This window comes from Cololabis saira, chromosome 22 (assembly GCF_033807715.1).
Source record: "Cololabis saira isolate AMF1-May2022 chromosome 22, fColSai1.1, whole genome shotgun sequence".
Classification (NCBI taxonomy): Eukaryota; Metazoa; Chordata; class Actinopteri; order Beloniformes; family Belonidae; genus Cololabis; species Cololabis saira.
This window is the reverse complement of record NC_084608.1, coordinates 21,286,035-21,300,650: the sequence shown is the minus strand read 5'-3', so window position 1 is coordinate 21,300,650 and position 14,616 is coordinate 21,286,035. Positions and strand designations below refer to the sequence as shown.

At 37.9% G+C, this 14,616-nt stretch overlaps 1 protein-coding gene across 2 annotated transcripts in view; it reads left to right on the top strand.

Moving 5' to 3' along the window:
- The first annotated feature begins 6,705 nt into the window (after window positions 1–6,705).
- The window catches only part of cacnb2a (calcium channel, voltage-dependent, beta 2a), a 73,598-nt gene continuing 65,687 nt past the window's right edge, over window positions 6,706–14,616 (top strand). The window contains exons 1-2 of one of the 2 annotated variants that reach the window (XM_061712967.1): window positions 6,706–7,114; window positions 9,881–9,973. In XM_061712967.1, the coding sequence (XP_061568951.1) occupies window positions 7,031–7,114; window positions 9,881–9,973 (177 nt within the window). In that variant the 5' untranslated portion in view covers window positions 6,706–7,030. The remainder of the gene's footprint in view (window positions 7,115–9,880; window positions 9,974–14,616) is intronic. The other variant, XM_061712970.1, reaches the window with a different exon arrangement.

Below are 14,616 nucleotides of genomic sequence, written 5' to 3'. Positions count from 1 at the left end.
TAAACAACCACTCATACAGACTTGACCACTCTCCATGAAACTTACAATATATATATATATATATATATATATATAATCATCATTGGGGTCCTGTGATGAGCTGGTGACCTGTTAAGGGTATATTCTGTCTTTTTTTTGTTTTTTTTTGCCAAAGACACCTGAGGTTCCAGCAGATCCACTGAATGGGAAAAAGGAGTGGATGACAGATGGATAGATGGATTTTTTTATGGAAATGTTTTAACAGGTAAAACTGGGCATGACCTACTTCCGGACTACTTTTTTTAAAAATCATTAAACCTTATTGGCCTGATATAAGGGTCTTTGTTATGAAGAAGGACTGGAAGTTCATAACCAAGCTGAAGATACTGTCAGATAGTTATTTATGAAGCTCTGTGTTGAAAAACTCTGGTCTCTTTCAGCATCTCATCCCATAAGCATTGTTCTTTGTTTCTGAGGCCTCTCTGTGATCCAATACACGGGCATTTCCACCCACCTGAGCTCCTCGTTCTCTTCATCCACCAACCTGGGTGACTAATGCTTCTGCTGGTGTACAAGACAGAACTCCGACCCACACAGTGCACACGCTCTTTAGCGGTCAAAGTGGGCCTGTGGAAGGAGGTGGAGATAGAATTGGGTATGATGAGCACAGAAGCACAACATGATAAATGAAACACAGTAAATCAACTTATTTGTACATAAAATTGGATCTGTGATACTGACAGAGTGAGTGGGCTTGAGAATATTTTTCTTTTGGATTTATAATCAGCCTACAGTGATTAAATTCTGATGCTTCTAATACTGACAGTTCTCAATAATTTCAGCAAACAACTGAAAAGCACTTGTCTTATTTTTGCTAAGGATTAGTTTCTTTGCTCCTTTTTCGTGGTGATTATGTTAATTGCCCATTCAAGACTCATTGTAGAAACTGCAAAGTCAGTTCTATCCACAGCATAGTGGGATTATTTTCCTATCATGTCAGAAAAAGCTGACTCCATCTACTGTGACTTCCCGTGTAATGTTCAAACAATGGAAGGAAGTCCATTGTATTTTATCTCATTCTAGCAAAATCTGCTGTTATTTTAGAAATGCCCACCTCTTTGGCATTTCCAGGAAAGTATGGATCTTGCAAATTTGTACGTAAATCTGCTCTTTAACCAGCAAAAATACATTCTTTTAAGCCTGTGTGTGTGTCTTTTCAAGGCAACTACTGCCAGGATAGAGGAAGGAAGGGCTTTTATCTGTGGTATTTTGGTGTGAACACTGAACATTCTCACTTTCTCAGCAGAGACCTGTCAGAACAAGGCTTCAACTCAAGGGTCAATATGGCAGCAGAAAACACAAACAAGCTAAAAGAGAAAGGCAGTACAGGATATATAAAAATGTTATTTTTTTCCCTTTGATTTTAAAAAGATCTGATGGTAGCAAAAACCCTGTTATCACATTTAAATTGGCTCTAACCCAGATCTGTATTCTCCTTTTTTATTATTCTATTGAAACTGCCAAACAAGTATATATCTGCCAAAAGCCACAACTGTTTCCATCAGATTTACTGTTATGTGTAACAATATTTACTTACAAAAGCAACATAAAACTATAATAGTCATAAGATTAGGTTTATAATATTGGCTTTCTGACTTTCAAGTCTTTTCATTTGTCAAAAAAAATAAAAAGTATACACATACACGTAAACAAGATGTGCATGTGAGGGCTGAGAGAGAGCAGAGATAATAAATTGCATGTGTACATTTAAATGCCTTTTGAATTCTCTAAGTATCTTTTCCTGGGGAAATCTTAATACACAACAACATTTTGGATGTGCAAATGTAACTGTTCTTCCCCTCAAAAGATTTGCACGTACGTAAAGTTTAAGTGTAAGTGTCGCCATCTCACTCTTTGCTGGATTTGACCCTTACAAGGCGCTAAGCATGGGCGCAATTTCCACTGGGGACAGGGGGGACATGTCCCCCCCACTTTTCAAAATCACGTTTTTGTCCCCCCCACTTTTTATAGCTTAAAAACTAACCGTAGGCTCAGCCTGTAATTGCGAATCATCAAGACACCCTGTGCGAAGGTACTGACGGCACGCCAGCCCCGCTCTCCCTCATTCCTCCCCGCAGTGCGGATCAAGGCTGATTTATGGTACCGCGTTAAATTGACGCAGAGCATACGGCGTAGGGGTGCGCGGAGAGCGCACCGCACAGCGCGCGTCGCCGCGTACCCTACGGCATAGGTTCTTCGTCGATTTAACGCAGAACCATAAATCAGCCTTCACAGACAGACAGCCAGGACGCGGCAGCAGCAGAAATGAAGAGGAGCCGGCAGCTCAGTTTAAAATCCAGTTTTGCAGCGGGACAAAAAAGCAGCAGCACTGCTGTGTTGCAGGTAGGCTGTGCAGAGATGAGTATTGTTACTTTAGAACAATATTACTCCAGTAAAAGTAAAAAGAACTTTGCATTAAAACTACAATTAAAAGCACAATTTATCCAAAACCTTACCCAAGCAAATGTAACTGAGTACTACCCACCTCTGGTTATGTGTGTTGGTATGGAAAGCACATTTTCCCTCTGCTGTTACTTCACTAACTGTAATGTTGGACTTACACCTCAGGCTCAAACTCAGAGAGAGGCAGGGGAAAGCAGTAGCTGCAGTAGTAGCAGCACTGTAGTGCCAGGTAGGTTAAAAATATTAACCATTTACAACATATTATGTTGTAAATGGTTAGGTGATTTTGGTTTGTTTATAAGGAAAGGAATGAATGGACATGATCTATTTTCATATTTCATGGGAGAAATATGTGGAGACAGGTCCAAGTGAAGAAGTGCAGGCAGGAACCCAACCATGTTAGCCTAAAAGTGATTGTAGAACAGCATCTCAGCAACAAAACCTTAAGATCAAGAGAAGTGGTACTGTGAATTTCCTTGGCTCCATTATAAACAAAGAGTCAATGGAATCCTATGTTTTTTCTGTTCCCAAGCTTTTGAAAATGAAAAATCAAGCCTGGCCAAGAATGCAGATCCAGCATTTTCCCAAAACGGGCAAAAAAAAAAGTTAAAGTGTCTAAAAAAGTAAATGCATATTAAAATTGTTTGATTGTTGGCATTCACACACACATAGTCTTACAAAGCCACACTGCACATCCACGCTTCAGCTACACGCACAAATTTGCCGTTCCTACCTGTGTCCCCCCCACCTCTGAAACTAAAGTTTCGCCCTTGGCGCTAAGGGATAGTTAAACTCTCTGAGGAACTGATGGCCTTTGATCTTGGTGCCTTGCAAGGGTTAAACTTTTCTTTTTATTTTGACGTCTTCTATTTTTTTCTTGTTCAAGCATCTAGGATCGAAATGTCGCAGTGCACACCTATGAGGCCGCTTTTTTCCCCCTTTAACCTTATTTAAATTCTATAAAGCCTTTAACTAAGTGTTTCTCAGTCCCTTATTCATATAAAACAATCACAAAATGCTTCCTATCAAACTTATAACCATCTTCCTTCAGGGAGGCAGACAGAGAACCATTGATGTCAGTACAAACACAACTGAAAGTCAAGATTAGAAACAACAAGAGGTTGTAGAGGAGAACGCTGGAGAACAAGCTTCAGCAGAACAACATAAGAGATGTGGTCAGGGATGAAGAAGATCACGGGCTTCCAGCAGGAGGAGGACCATAAAGATGGAAGTCTTGACAGAGCCAATGAGCTGAACACATTCCTCAGCAGGTTCAGTTCAGAAACAACCTCAGCATCCTCCTCTCCTGTGTTTGTTTTGTGTCATGGATGTGGGAACAATCATCTCATCTCATCTTGATTGTGAACAAGATGAAGGGGATCATTGTGGATTTTAGGAGAGACAGAATAAGTGGAATAGTTTTTATTTGATGGGAGTAAAAGTGGAGGAAATACTTCTGTGTTCATACACAACATACTGGACTATGAAGGGCAATGAACTGTTACTGTACCTTTCCAAAGAACACTTTACACACTGCTTTACACACTGCTGCCCCCGCGACCCGGTTCCATGGAGAATGGATGGATGGATGGACTTTACACATGGAGAAGCTGAGGATTAAAACAACAATCTCCTGTTAGAAAGAATGTCACCTCCTCCAGCTCAAATACGACCTGCCCAAATATGCTCATGGCTTTCCTGACTTCACTTTCCTTTATTTGTTGGTAAAGTGTTGTTTCCAAGCAACATATTATAAATGTCCACCCCTTATCAACTTAAAAAGTCTAGCATTACAGCTATGATGTAATGTGAGTCTGAGAGGGTTTAATGATTAGGGTACAGATATGGATCAAGCCACACTGTGGGAACAACAGTACACAACACATACACACAAGCCAGTGCTTTCAGTGGGTTTTCTCAGTCTGTCAACACATTATTTGAGATAATGTAATCATCAATCTGGGAAGATTTTTAAGTGGCAAATCTGCCAAATCCAGCAACAGCTGATCCTTGTGTTTGGTTAATGTCCAAATCACTACAACATCATACAGATGTTTTATAAATGTGAGGTAACCCTTATGGTATTATTATATTATCAGGGTTAAAATGTCAGACTTTGCTGCCTCAGAGCTATAAATCTTATTATAAAAGTATTATCATAGACAGCGTGATAGTAACTATGATTGGTAAACATGTCTAAGGTACTTTTAGTGCCCCATTAACATGAAAATAAACATGGAGCCACTAGAGGGCAATGATGAATAGTAAAATCTCAGAGCTGCCAGTGTTTAAACGTAATCTGAGTTAGTGGTTTCTCTGCAGCAACATACATATTCACAATGAAAGCTGCACTTGCTTAATTGAGGAAAATGAAAATCTGCAGTTGCTTCCTTTCCAGTGATTCAAAATGGGCTTATCCTACATGTTTCATGTAATTGCACACAGTATATATGTGGGTTATGAGTTACTGGCTGTACTGTATAGTATGACATCAAACATAATATAAAAAGAGGTATTATATTCAATATATGTCAATATACACCATACTATACTATACTATACTACATGATCACTATTTTTCTATAATGACTTAAGTGTAGGCTCTTTTCACTAGTAATATAAGAGTTTTTTCATCTAATTTGTATCCAAACATGGCAAAGGGTGTTGGAACTTACAACTCTAATAAATCTTTGTCAGGAGCTCAAATATAATTAGCCATTCCACTCAAAAGCTTTGTAATGGGCATGTATACAGTATGCTATGATTTTACTTCCTATTCTACTATAAAGCATGTAAAAGGTCTGGTGTTGACTCCACATCAAGTCCAAAACTTGTCAATTCAAGTCTAAAAGGCTAAAAGTCATCAGGCTGCAAAAACAAAACAATCACCAAAGAGGTAGAGGGAGTTTTAAAAAGTGTTCAAATGGACAGGCTGGTACATCTATGAACATTTTTTATTTATAATCAGGCAACTTTGGAAATGGGAGACTACTTTAGCCGATGTTTGCAGGATATTTTACATTAATCAGTACCACACTGCTGAAAAACAGATTTTGATTATTTCAAGTTAAATTCAGTAGAGTACAGAGCCAAAAACATTGAAATTGTATTCTGTCTAGACTTAAATTTATATAAAACCTACTCTTCTTCTACGATTTATGATACATTAACCTTTGAGTTTTTACCTCACACTTCCACTTTTCTAGTTCTGAGTTTACGTGATCTGTGCAGGAATCGGTGAGTAACTAAGTTCTTATGAAAGTGTCAGCAGCTTTAACCTTCTGCATATTCATATTTGCTGTGAAATAGAAGTTAATATATGTGTGAACACCAAAGAACAATTTTGTCATTGTTGGGTAATATAAAGGATTAAATACGAGGCAAGTTTGAGTTCAGTATAACTTAAATTTGTTATTTAAAACTTTCTAGCATATTCTTACCTTCAGCATAGCTGAACGGCGATTGCAGTATTGTCACTTTGTCATTAATGCCCGTCAACAAAAAATAGATTTATATTACCAGCTCTAAAGTAATTTTTGAGCCTTCCTATTTACAAAGTTATGAGGCATTTGGTTTTTATGTCTGGGAGCCGCATACTACAGAAAAGTGTTGATTTAAACATCCCATAAATGCTGGTGTAGACCCTCAGCCAAATATATCATGGTAATCATAGGAAGTTCTACACTGCAAAAACTCAAAATCTTACCAAGAATATTTGTCTTATTTCTAGTTAAAATGTCTCATTTTTAGTCAAGAAATCTCATTACACTTAAAAAAAAGACTCATCACTGGAAAAAAAACAATTTTCACCTGTTTCAAGTAGATTTTCACTTAAAATAAGTAGAAAAATCTGCCAGTGGAACAAGATTTTTTTGCTTGTAATGAGAAGATAAATCTTGTCCCACTGGCAGATTTTTCTACTTTCTACTAATGTCAAAAATGTCAAATAAGTTATTTTTCTGGTAATTTCTGGCGTCTAGAAATAAGACAAATATTCCTGGTAAAATTTTGAGTTTTTGCAGTGTAAAGCAACCGGATTCAGATCTTCAAGATGTATAACTTTTTATCCCAAAACCTATTCAAAAGTCCAATTGTCTTAAAGTAAATATTTCCTCCCACTTTTCTGCCTCCAAGAGTCTAAGTTACTCTAAACTTATGTAATTCAGTACTTTGTTAACCACTCTTCGCAGGGATGCTGTTCATTTTCCTCCTTTGCTGCTTTCAGGAAGCAGAAGTGTTGGCGTTGGATGAGAGAGAGAGCCATGTGTGGGTAGGAGTGAACTGATGAGGAGGCTTTGCGATGCTGCTGAAGGCAATAACATCCCAGAATTCACATCATCATCATCATTAAAATGATCGGAATTTGAGAGAAACCTTTTTCTGGACAAGCCCCTCCTTTAAATCTCCCGACACAACCTTGAAGATTAGTGGTGCCAGCTTGAGAGGCAGCAGCGTCTCGTTCCTGTCAGCCTTTCAACTGCTTCACTAACCGCGTGAACATGCGTCTTAGCTTTTTTCTTTTCTATAACCGGGGCACCTATCCAAGCCACGCGTTTTTGTTGAATATTTGCTTTTTTCGCGTGGTGTAATGGTCGTCAATAATAATATCCCAAAGACAACAGCAGCACCGCCCGACAAAGACATGGAAACTCTGGAACACACGATTTTACAAGTAAGTTGATTGAAGTACACTTTCACCCAACATTTTCACTTCAATTAACGTCAATGTATCACCCTGCTCTCTCAGTGTTTCACGAAAGTCAACATAGTTGAAAGAAAAAAGTCAAATGAATAACTCACCTGTCCATTTACCTCGCGTCATGTAAATTCAGTTGGGATTACGCAACAGCGGGGGAATGTTAACAGCTCCAAATGACTTTATGTCTTTCTAAAGTAAAAATATGTTCTGAGTCAACCGGACGTCTCAAAGTCTATTGTCAAGTTGGAGACACTTTTATAGTTTCATACCAATATAGATATTTCTTTATCCAAACATGGCTAGTTTTAACACAAGTTGGTTTAGTTTCTTTTAAAATGTATTTTACTTGACAAAACATCCTCCATCCTTATTTCCCTCAAAGTAAAAGCTCTGCCATATGGAAAATGAAAGTAAATAAACACGTAGATTTGACAAAACTAAACATTTTACCAGTCTTTTCATTGTGTCACCTTAAGAGCTCTTATTTTTGTTTTATTATTTATTTTTCTTAATGAATGCCATACTGTACCATGTTGGCTACATGTTTGAATAGTGTTTACGAAAGTATTAATTTGCTCTAAATTTTAATAAAGTTCATCATATTTGTATAAATGTTGGTCCATGGTCCAATATCAATGCTATTTGAGAAATAATAATGAGCAAAAAAATAAATATAGAAATAAAAAAATAATACCAATGGTATAAATAATGATTTGGGCAATGTGTATACACACAAAATACACACAGTATAATTTATTACAATAGAGATGCTTTCTTACAGTTTGATTACAGATTTGCCACTTCCTGGATTTAGTAAACTGAAAATATGTTTAGTTTAATTCATGCCTTGTGAAGTGGACAAATCCCTGAAAAGAGTCAAACATTTCTCTCAAATAGCATTATTATTACACATGTTTGTTATTATGATGATTATACTTTAATTGAATCTGAATGATTTCCTTATAGGGACGTATTTTGGACACAACAATCATGTTTTGTAAGGATATCCCGACAACTCTAACATATGTCGTAAACTGGTAGTTTAACAAGACTTTAGAAAGACAAATGGTCTTCTCACGATTGGCACAGTCTGGAAAAACATTTTCACACGGAGAATTTTCAAAATACCTGTTGGTAAAAGACTGTAAAGTGGAGTAAATATTGTACATTCTCCATGATGTTAAATGCATTTATTTGTTTTAGGTTGTACAAACTGCCTTTTCTGTTCAGACTGGTTTACATGACTGACTCAAAAGGAAGAGTCAGAATAGCTCTGTGTTTATTTTATATTCATGATTAACATGCCCCAGGGGCGAGTGGGTTGGAATAAAAGGCAAATTGGAAGTGAATTTATGGTTGTCGGTTGCTAGTGGCAACATATGTAGTGAGAGGACCTCTGCAATGCTTTTCCATCCCATCATTTTATCACCTGGCACAATAAACCACCCACATAATTACAATTATTTAGTGACACCTGTTATAATGTTACACTTCAAATAAACCACTTCCATAATTTCACAAATAGCAGGGATACCATGTATGTACACAGAGTTAAATTATACTTTCAAGCCAATTAAGACTCTGTAACAGCATTGATTCATTTATTTCCTGCTGAGGAGGCTTCATGATACTGTAGTAGATCACCAAAATGTATTCTACAAACTCCGGCTTTTCTTTGTAAAATTCCAGTGTTGTGTTATCGTCCATTGTTGATCGGTAAAAAAGTTTGAAAAAGACAAAGGTTGTAAAAATTGAAAGTAAAATGTAACCAGTTTTACAACCTAGCTGTTAATAAACGTTTTGCAGACATCGTGATTGTTTTAAACAGTGGATCTTGGCACTTACTGTATAGTAGTCGTTGCTTAAAGCCTGCGCCAGATCTTTTATTACTGGTTCAGTATGTTCTGTAGTGGTGGAAATGGCTCTGTATAAGGGAGAACCCAGACCTTTTCACTAAAATGTCTTCTTTTATTATTTTAAGACTATTAAATCAAACCTTTTCCAAACAGTAAGGCGTTTCGCATGCAATTTTTTGTCTATCATCTGTCAAATTTGGAATTGGAAAAGATTTCTTGACAAGTAGCTTGAACAGCAGCAAAATCTTCTTGAAATGAAATAGCCATGGGTCTGTTATTAGATGATAGGGAGTGGAAACCTTTGTTGAGGACTAAAACAACATGAATCGAAGCAGTATTTGTTTGCAGAACTTGGGGCAATATATTAACCTATCTAAAATAAATTGCTATTTTAACCATCTGACAAGACTCACAAATGTCAATCCACTTAAGTGATCGTGTAGATTTGATTTCCAACAGACAAACAAGGTATTTTTAACCTTGTATGTGTGTGTGTGTGTGCCGTTGTTGCACAAACTGCTGTCAATAACAGATACTTAACAGCTTCTGCTTCAAACACTTACGTACTTTGTCATAACTGTATAACAGTAGAACAGTAGCTTCTGTGGCAATATTCAGTTTGCACGGACTGAGGTAATTGCCCTAAGAGCTAATTCATTTTTCCTGCAAACACATATTCTGTTCTAACTCAAAACTACTTTTATTCATGTGTTTATGGTCCCTAATGAATGTTTACACTCCTTAGCATCTAATATTACACTTGAGGTTGTTTTAACTATGGAAAGTTCATATGGCCTAGGTTTTGTATAATGGTAGGCCTGCAATGATGCACTTTTTTTTCTTTTCTTTTTAACCATTTCACTCTGCTCTTTTGGCTGTAAAGTCTCAAGGTAAAGGAGCCCGGAGAAAAAGTCGGTTTAAAGGTTCAGATGGCAGCACTTCCTCCGACACCACGACCAACAGCCTTGTTCGCCAGGTAAGGTGGCAGTTAAGTTTTGATTTAGTTTAAAGTTCTTAGCATTGTTATTTTCATTTTGAATTTATTTGGGATGGTTGTTGCATGTAATTTACCATCCTTCTCTCATCTTAATTTCCTTCCATCTACTGTCATGACATATTATCTAATAGGGAAAAAAGCATATACTCTCTGAAGCATAGACTAAGGTGCACATCATAGATTCTGTTGGGGGACAAAGTGCATTTGAGAACGTGTAGAAAAGTGTATCTGATCATACCAAACAAGTATAAACGTGAAGTATAATTCAGTTTTCTTTTTATAGAGTTCCAACGTTTTGGAATGCAACTCTTGTGTGTGTGTGAGTGTGTGTCTGTCTGTCTGTGTGAGTTTTTGTAAATACGTTAGAGTAAACAGGCGCTGATATAAAAGCTCAACTTCAGTCATCATCATCCATTAGGGATATGATGTGCAGAGCAGTGAAAGCCCTTTGTAAACACTTCTGGGTACAGTATGTAAAGTGGAAGTCTCTATTCTGAGCTGCATCCTCAGTGCTTTGAGTGCAGCAGCAACACAGTGGTGTGTTATAAAGCAGACCCCGCGATGAACACACTCAGCGAGTCTGGTCTTTGTTGAGCAAGCCTACAAAGGGACAGGATGGGCCCGGTTAAGGATTCACACTCCTGCCTAAATGTTTCTGCCTTTTTTGGAGGAGGCGCAGAACGCCTCGTTTTTGGCACAGCAGCGGCAGAGCGACAGGAAGCTGGAGGAGATCAGAACAAAATGGCACCTCCTAGACGGCTGCCTGCTTCATCTCATGGCCCAAGACAACTTCTGAATATGTTGCTACAGCTTAGTTGGAGCTGCTTAGTGAGAAATTACCAGATTTTACCATCACCCTTGGGAGTTCATGACCATTCCCACAGTCTCGTCTCCAGAGCAGTGTTTCCCCTAACGTCAGCGTCATCACTCAACTTGGCTGAAAGTGACTGTCATTCTGCTTCATAAAGCCATATTGTACAAAAATGAAAGGTTGTTTGAGTAACAGAAAGCATAAAGCTGTGGAGAGTAGGAGTGATGTGTTTTTGGGTCAGTGAAAGCCTTGTACAGTGAGCAGAAATGTCTTCTTTTAGATAGTTGCCGCAGGACAACCCCATAAATAACAGACCTTCCAGTAACTCCTCCTCTGTTTGGATAACATTGTAAATACGGTTATTAAACTGTTTGAACAGAACAGTGGTTTTTATCTGACCAGATTATCCTCTTGTTCAAGCTGACTCATACTGAAAGTAATCATTTTCACTTCTCACAAAAAACAGAGTGATTTAAAAAAAAAAAGACTAATCTTAAACCATCCTACAGTAGGAAGTTGTGGCATTGTGGTTATCCGACTGATTATTCATCCATCTGTCATCTGCTCTTGTCTTTACTGGAAACATTCAAAGTTGCACGACTGGGTTTATCATTTTGAAATAGTGTGTTATATATTTTCTTTTGCTCATCCTTCTGTTTGACCTGTTGTTTCTGTGGCTCCTAGTCCTTTCATTCCTGCAGGCGTCTTAACAATATCTAATCCATGTGATCGATCCAGTGCAGCTACAAGCATCAAGGCTGTACAATAACTTCTCATAAACAGCTCCTTAAAGACAGAATTACTCATGCTTCTGCAGAAAGAAGGGGCAGAGGGCAGACAGAGAGTCGGTTGCGAGAGAAAGGATGAGAGACTTTCCCTGTAGTTATGGCCTGATGCCCAGGGGGGTGTAGAGGAGGCTGGGAAGGATGGCAGTCCGGGCCAGACCAAACTGTTCCGCCGTGGGAGTAGCGAGGTCATCGTTTCACTGGAGCTCAGCACTCCATTAAGAAGATAAAAGGCAGAGCTGTCATAGATTAGTCTGCAAACTTAAACATCCTTAGGTGGACAGTTTATTTATATTTATATGGGGGTGATTTCGTTCTGCAGTTTAAGTAAACAAGTCATCTCACAAATGACAGATTGTGTCATTTGCTTTGCTCAATGATTTCTTTTACACACGGTGAGGTTTTTTTTTAATAAATAGTTTAGAGATTATGATCATAGGCTCTGAACCAAATGGTACCAAAAATATTTACGGCTGTTGATATTAATCTACAGTTGTTCAAATTTATTCTACTTTGAAGTGTAAGACAATCCAATTTTGACAAATGCATGTTTACATTGTGCGCTCCAGTTACTGCTAAACCCTCTGAAAGGTTGTTGTCAGAAAATCGATGCTAACCCTATGGAGCAAGTTCATATTTGTCATTCAAAATGCTGAAAAAATATAAGAATGAAAACTATTTTCCAGGTCCAGCGTTAAAAATAGATAATTTTTGAAAATAAATACCCTAAAACCAAAATTATAATCTAAAATCATAATAAAACCAAGAAGCATGTTGGGATAAGTGCAGGTCAGAGAACAGCTTATGGCACAACGTTCATGAGCTGGAGAGCATCGGGGAACAAGCTGCACCTCAGCTTTGTTGGCCAGGCTTTGAGACTATGCAGCGATCTGCCTGAGGGGACAAGGGGGAACGAATCACGAGCCGGGGGGCTGGCGTTTTGCAAATGTTCTTTAAGGAAGTTAGGCTGCCATAGCCACAGAGCAGTCGCCATACAAGACAATATAGAGAAGTCTGCACTGTTGTTGCCCTGCTTCAACCTCCTCATAGAATATGGGTGTTGTTGAGCCTTTTTAATAATACTGACTATGTTCATGGTCCAAGTCACTGGAGGTGCAGAACCAAGGAAGTCTGTGTTCACCAACTCCACAACTTTCCCAAAGTATAAAAAAGAAACCCCTTAAGACTTCTTTACCAAAGCTGAACTCCCACTGCTGCTACATCTACAGTGCATCATTCAGTGGATAATTCAGACTACTAAGTCAAACATTGTTTATCATAGCACAAGGGACAAAAATAGCAGAATGTCAGAGGGGTGTTGAAAATCTACTGTGAAAGATTTCTGATACTTGGTACGTGGTGTCTGGTTAGTTAAGGTATACTCTGTAGAAAACAACTAATTGCAACTAAAAAGGTACTAAGATTCAGATTCAGAGAAACTTTATTCATCCCCGAGGGGCAATGCAGTGATGCATATTTTCTTTAATGCTTATGATCTTTAACTGTACAAAGGTTGCCTCCATTTATATCTAATTAATGTTATTCCAACTCACTAGGTTTCTGTCCTGCTGCAATTTAATTACAAGACTATAAATAACAGTAGCAGTACTGGTAAAAAAAAAATGAATGCAAGAATGTTCATCCCTACCATAGGTGTTCAGTAGTATTAATTATCTGTCTGCTAGATCTTTGTTCAGATGGCGTGCTGTTGCCTAATGCACCCTGGGAAATGATCCAGACCCCTGACCCTGAATAATAATAAACTTTCTTTATATAGTGCCTGTCTAAAAACAGTTTGCAAAGTGCTTTGCAGAGAGAGAAACAAAGCACAGAACTAACAACGGGGCTAAATACAAGCGACTGGATCACTTGAAAGTAAGCTAATAAAAGTTTGCCCTTAGCAGTGAATTAAAAGAGACAGACTGTAGGTATAATTTCTCCTGTAAGGTTTTTTCAGAAGGTAAAGTCGCTACTGAAGACTCAAAAATTGCCAACAATCTTCTATGAAGACGTAAAATATTGCAATATATACGCTGAACATGGTATTTAGACCTGCTCACTGAAGATTATTCTATTTGGCCACGAGATTAGATTAAAATTAGATTCCAGAAAAGACTGCAGGAAAAGCACCTGCTTGTGGGAGTAAAAACAAGAATATCCCATGCAGTAGTTAAAATGGGTGGCGATTTGTGTAACTCACTGGTTATGTCATCATTAACCTCTTGCTACTTCCCACACTGGTTATGTCTGTGTAAATGATTGCTCCAAGCATCCCACTCTGTAAAGTTTGTTTAGTTTTGTGTATTTTTCACTCCAATCCATATGTAATTGTGTCCTACTGCAGTAATATTGGACATTGTTGACGTTTGTCTTACTCTCTTTGTACAATCAGGCTGTGGAAACTGATCTAGTGAAGAGAAGCTGGCTGATAATGTGTTGTGACGACATAAAACGTCCTTACAGTCTGTCAGATTACAAGCATTTTTCTTTCTCTTCATTCTGTAGATTTCTTTTTTCAACTTAATAGAGAAGATGAATTATTCCTCTTGTGTCTATCAAATCTGGCAATTTCTAACAGACAAGGTACATAAGCTCAGCTGTGGTATGGAGCTGATGCCACTGGCAATCCTTGAAGATAAAGATCAAAATCAAACCTGCAGACTTCGCCGCACCGTTATGAGCAATAAATGTTAAGATTTTTCCTATATGAATTTTTGTTTTCCAACAGTCCTTGATATCAAAGAATACCAGTGAAGCCTGCAGTAAAATAGTCCATTTAAGAGCCACATACCATCAGTGCCGTTTAGTTACTTATTATAGTGGCACTAGACTGCCATCTTGTGGTAAATTGTATTATTGTCAGTTATTATCAAAACCAGAGCAGGAAGCAACTTGACTTTTTTTCTTGGAGTTTGTGGCGCTCACTGAGGGGGATAAAAGTCTCAATAATGAAGTATACCTGAAAGCTTTAAAAATCAGACTAACTGTCAGAATGCTATGCCAACAAACAGACAGAGCAAAAATAA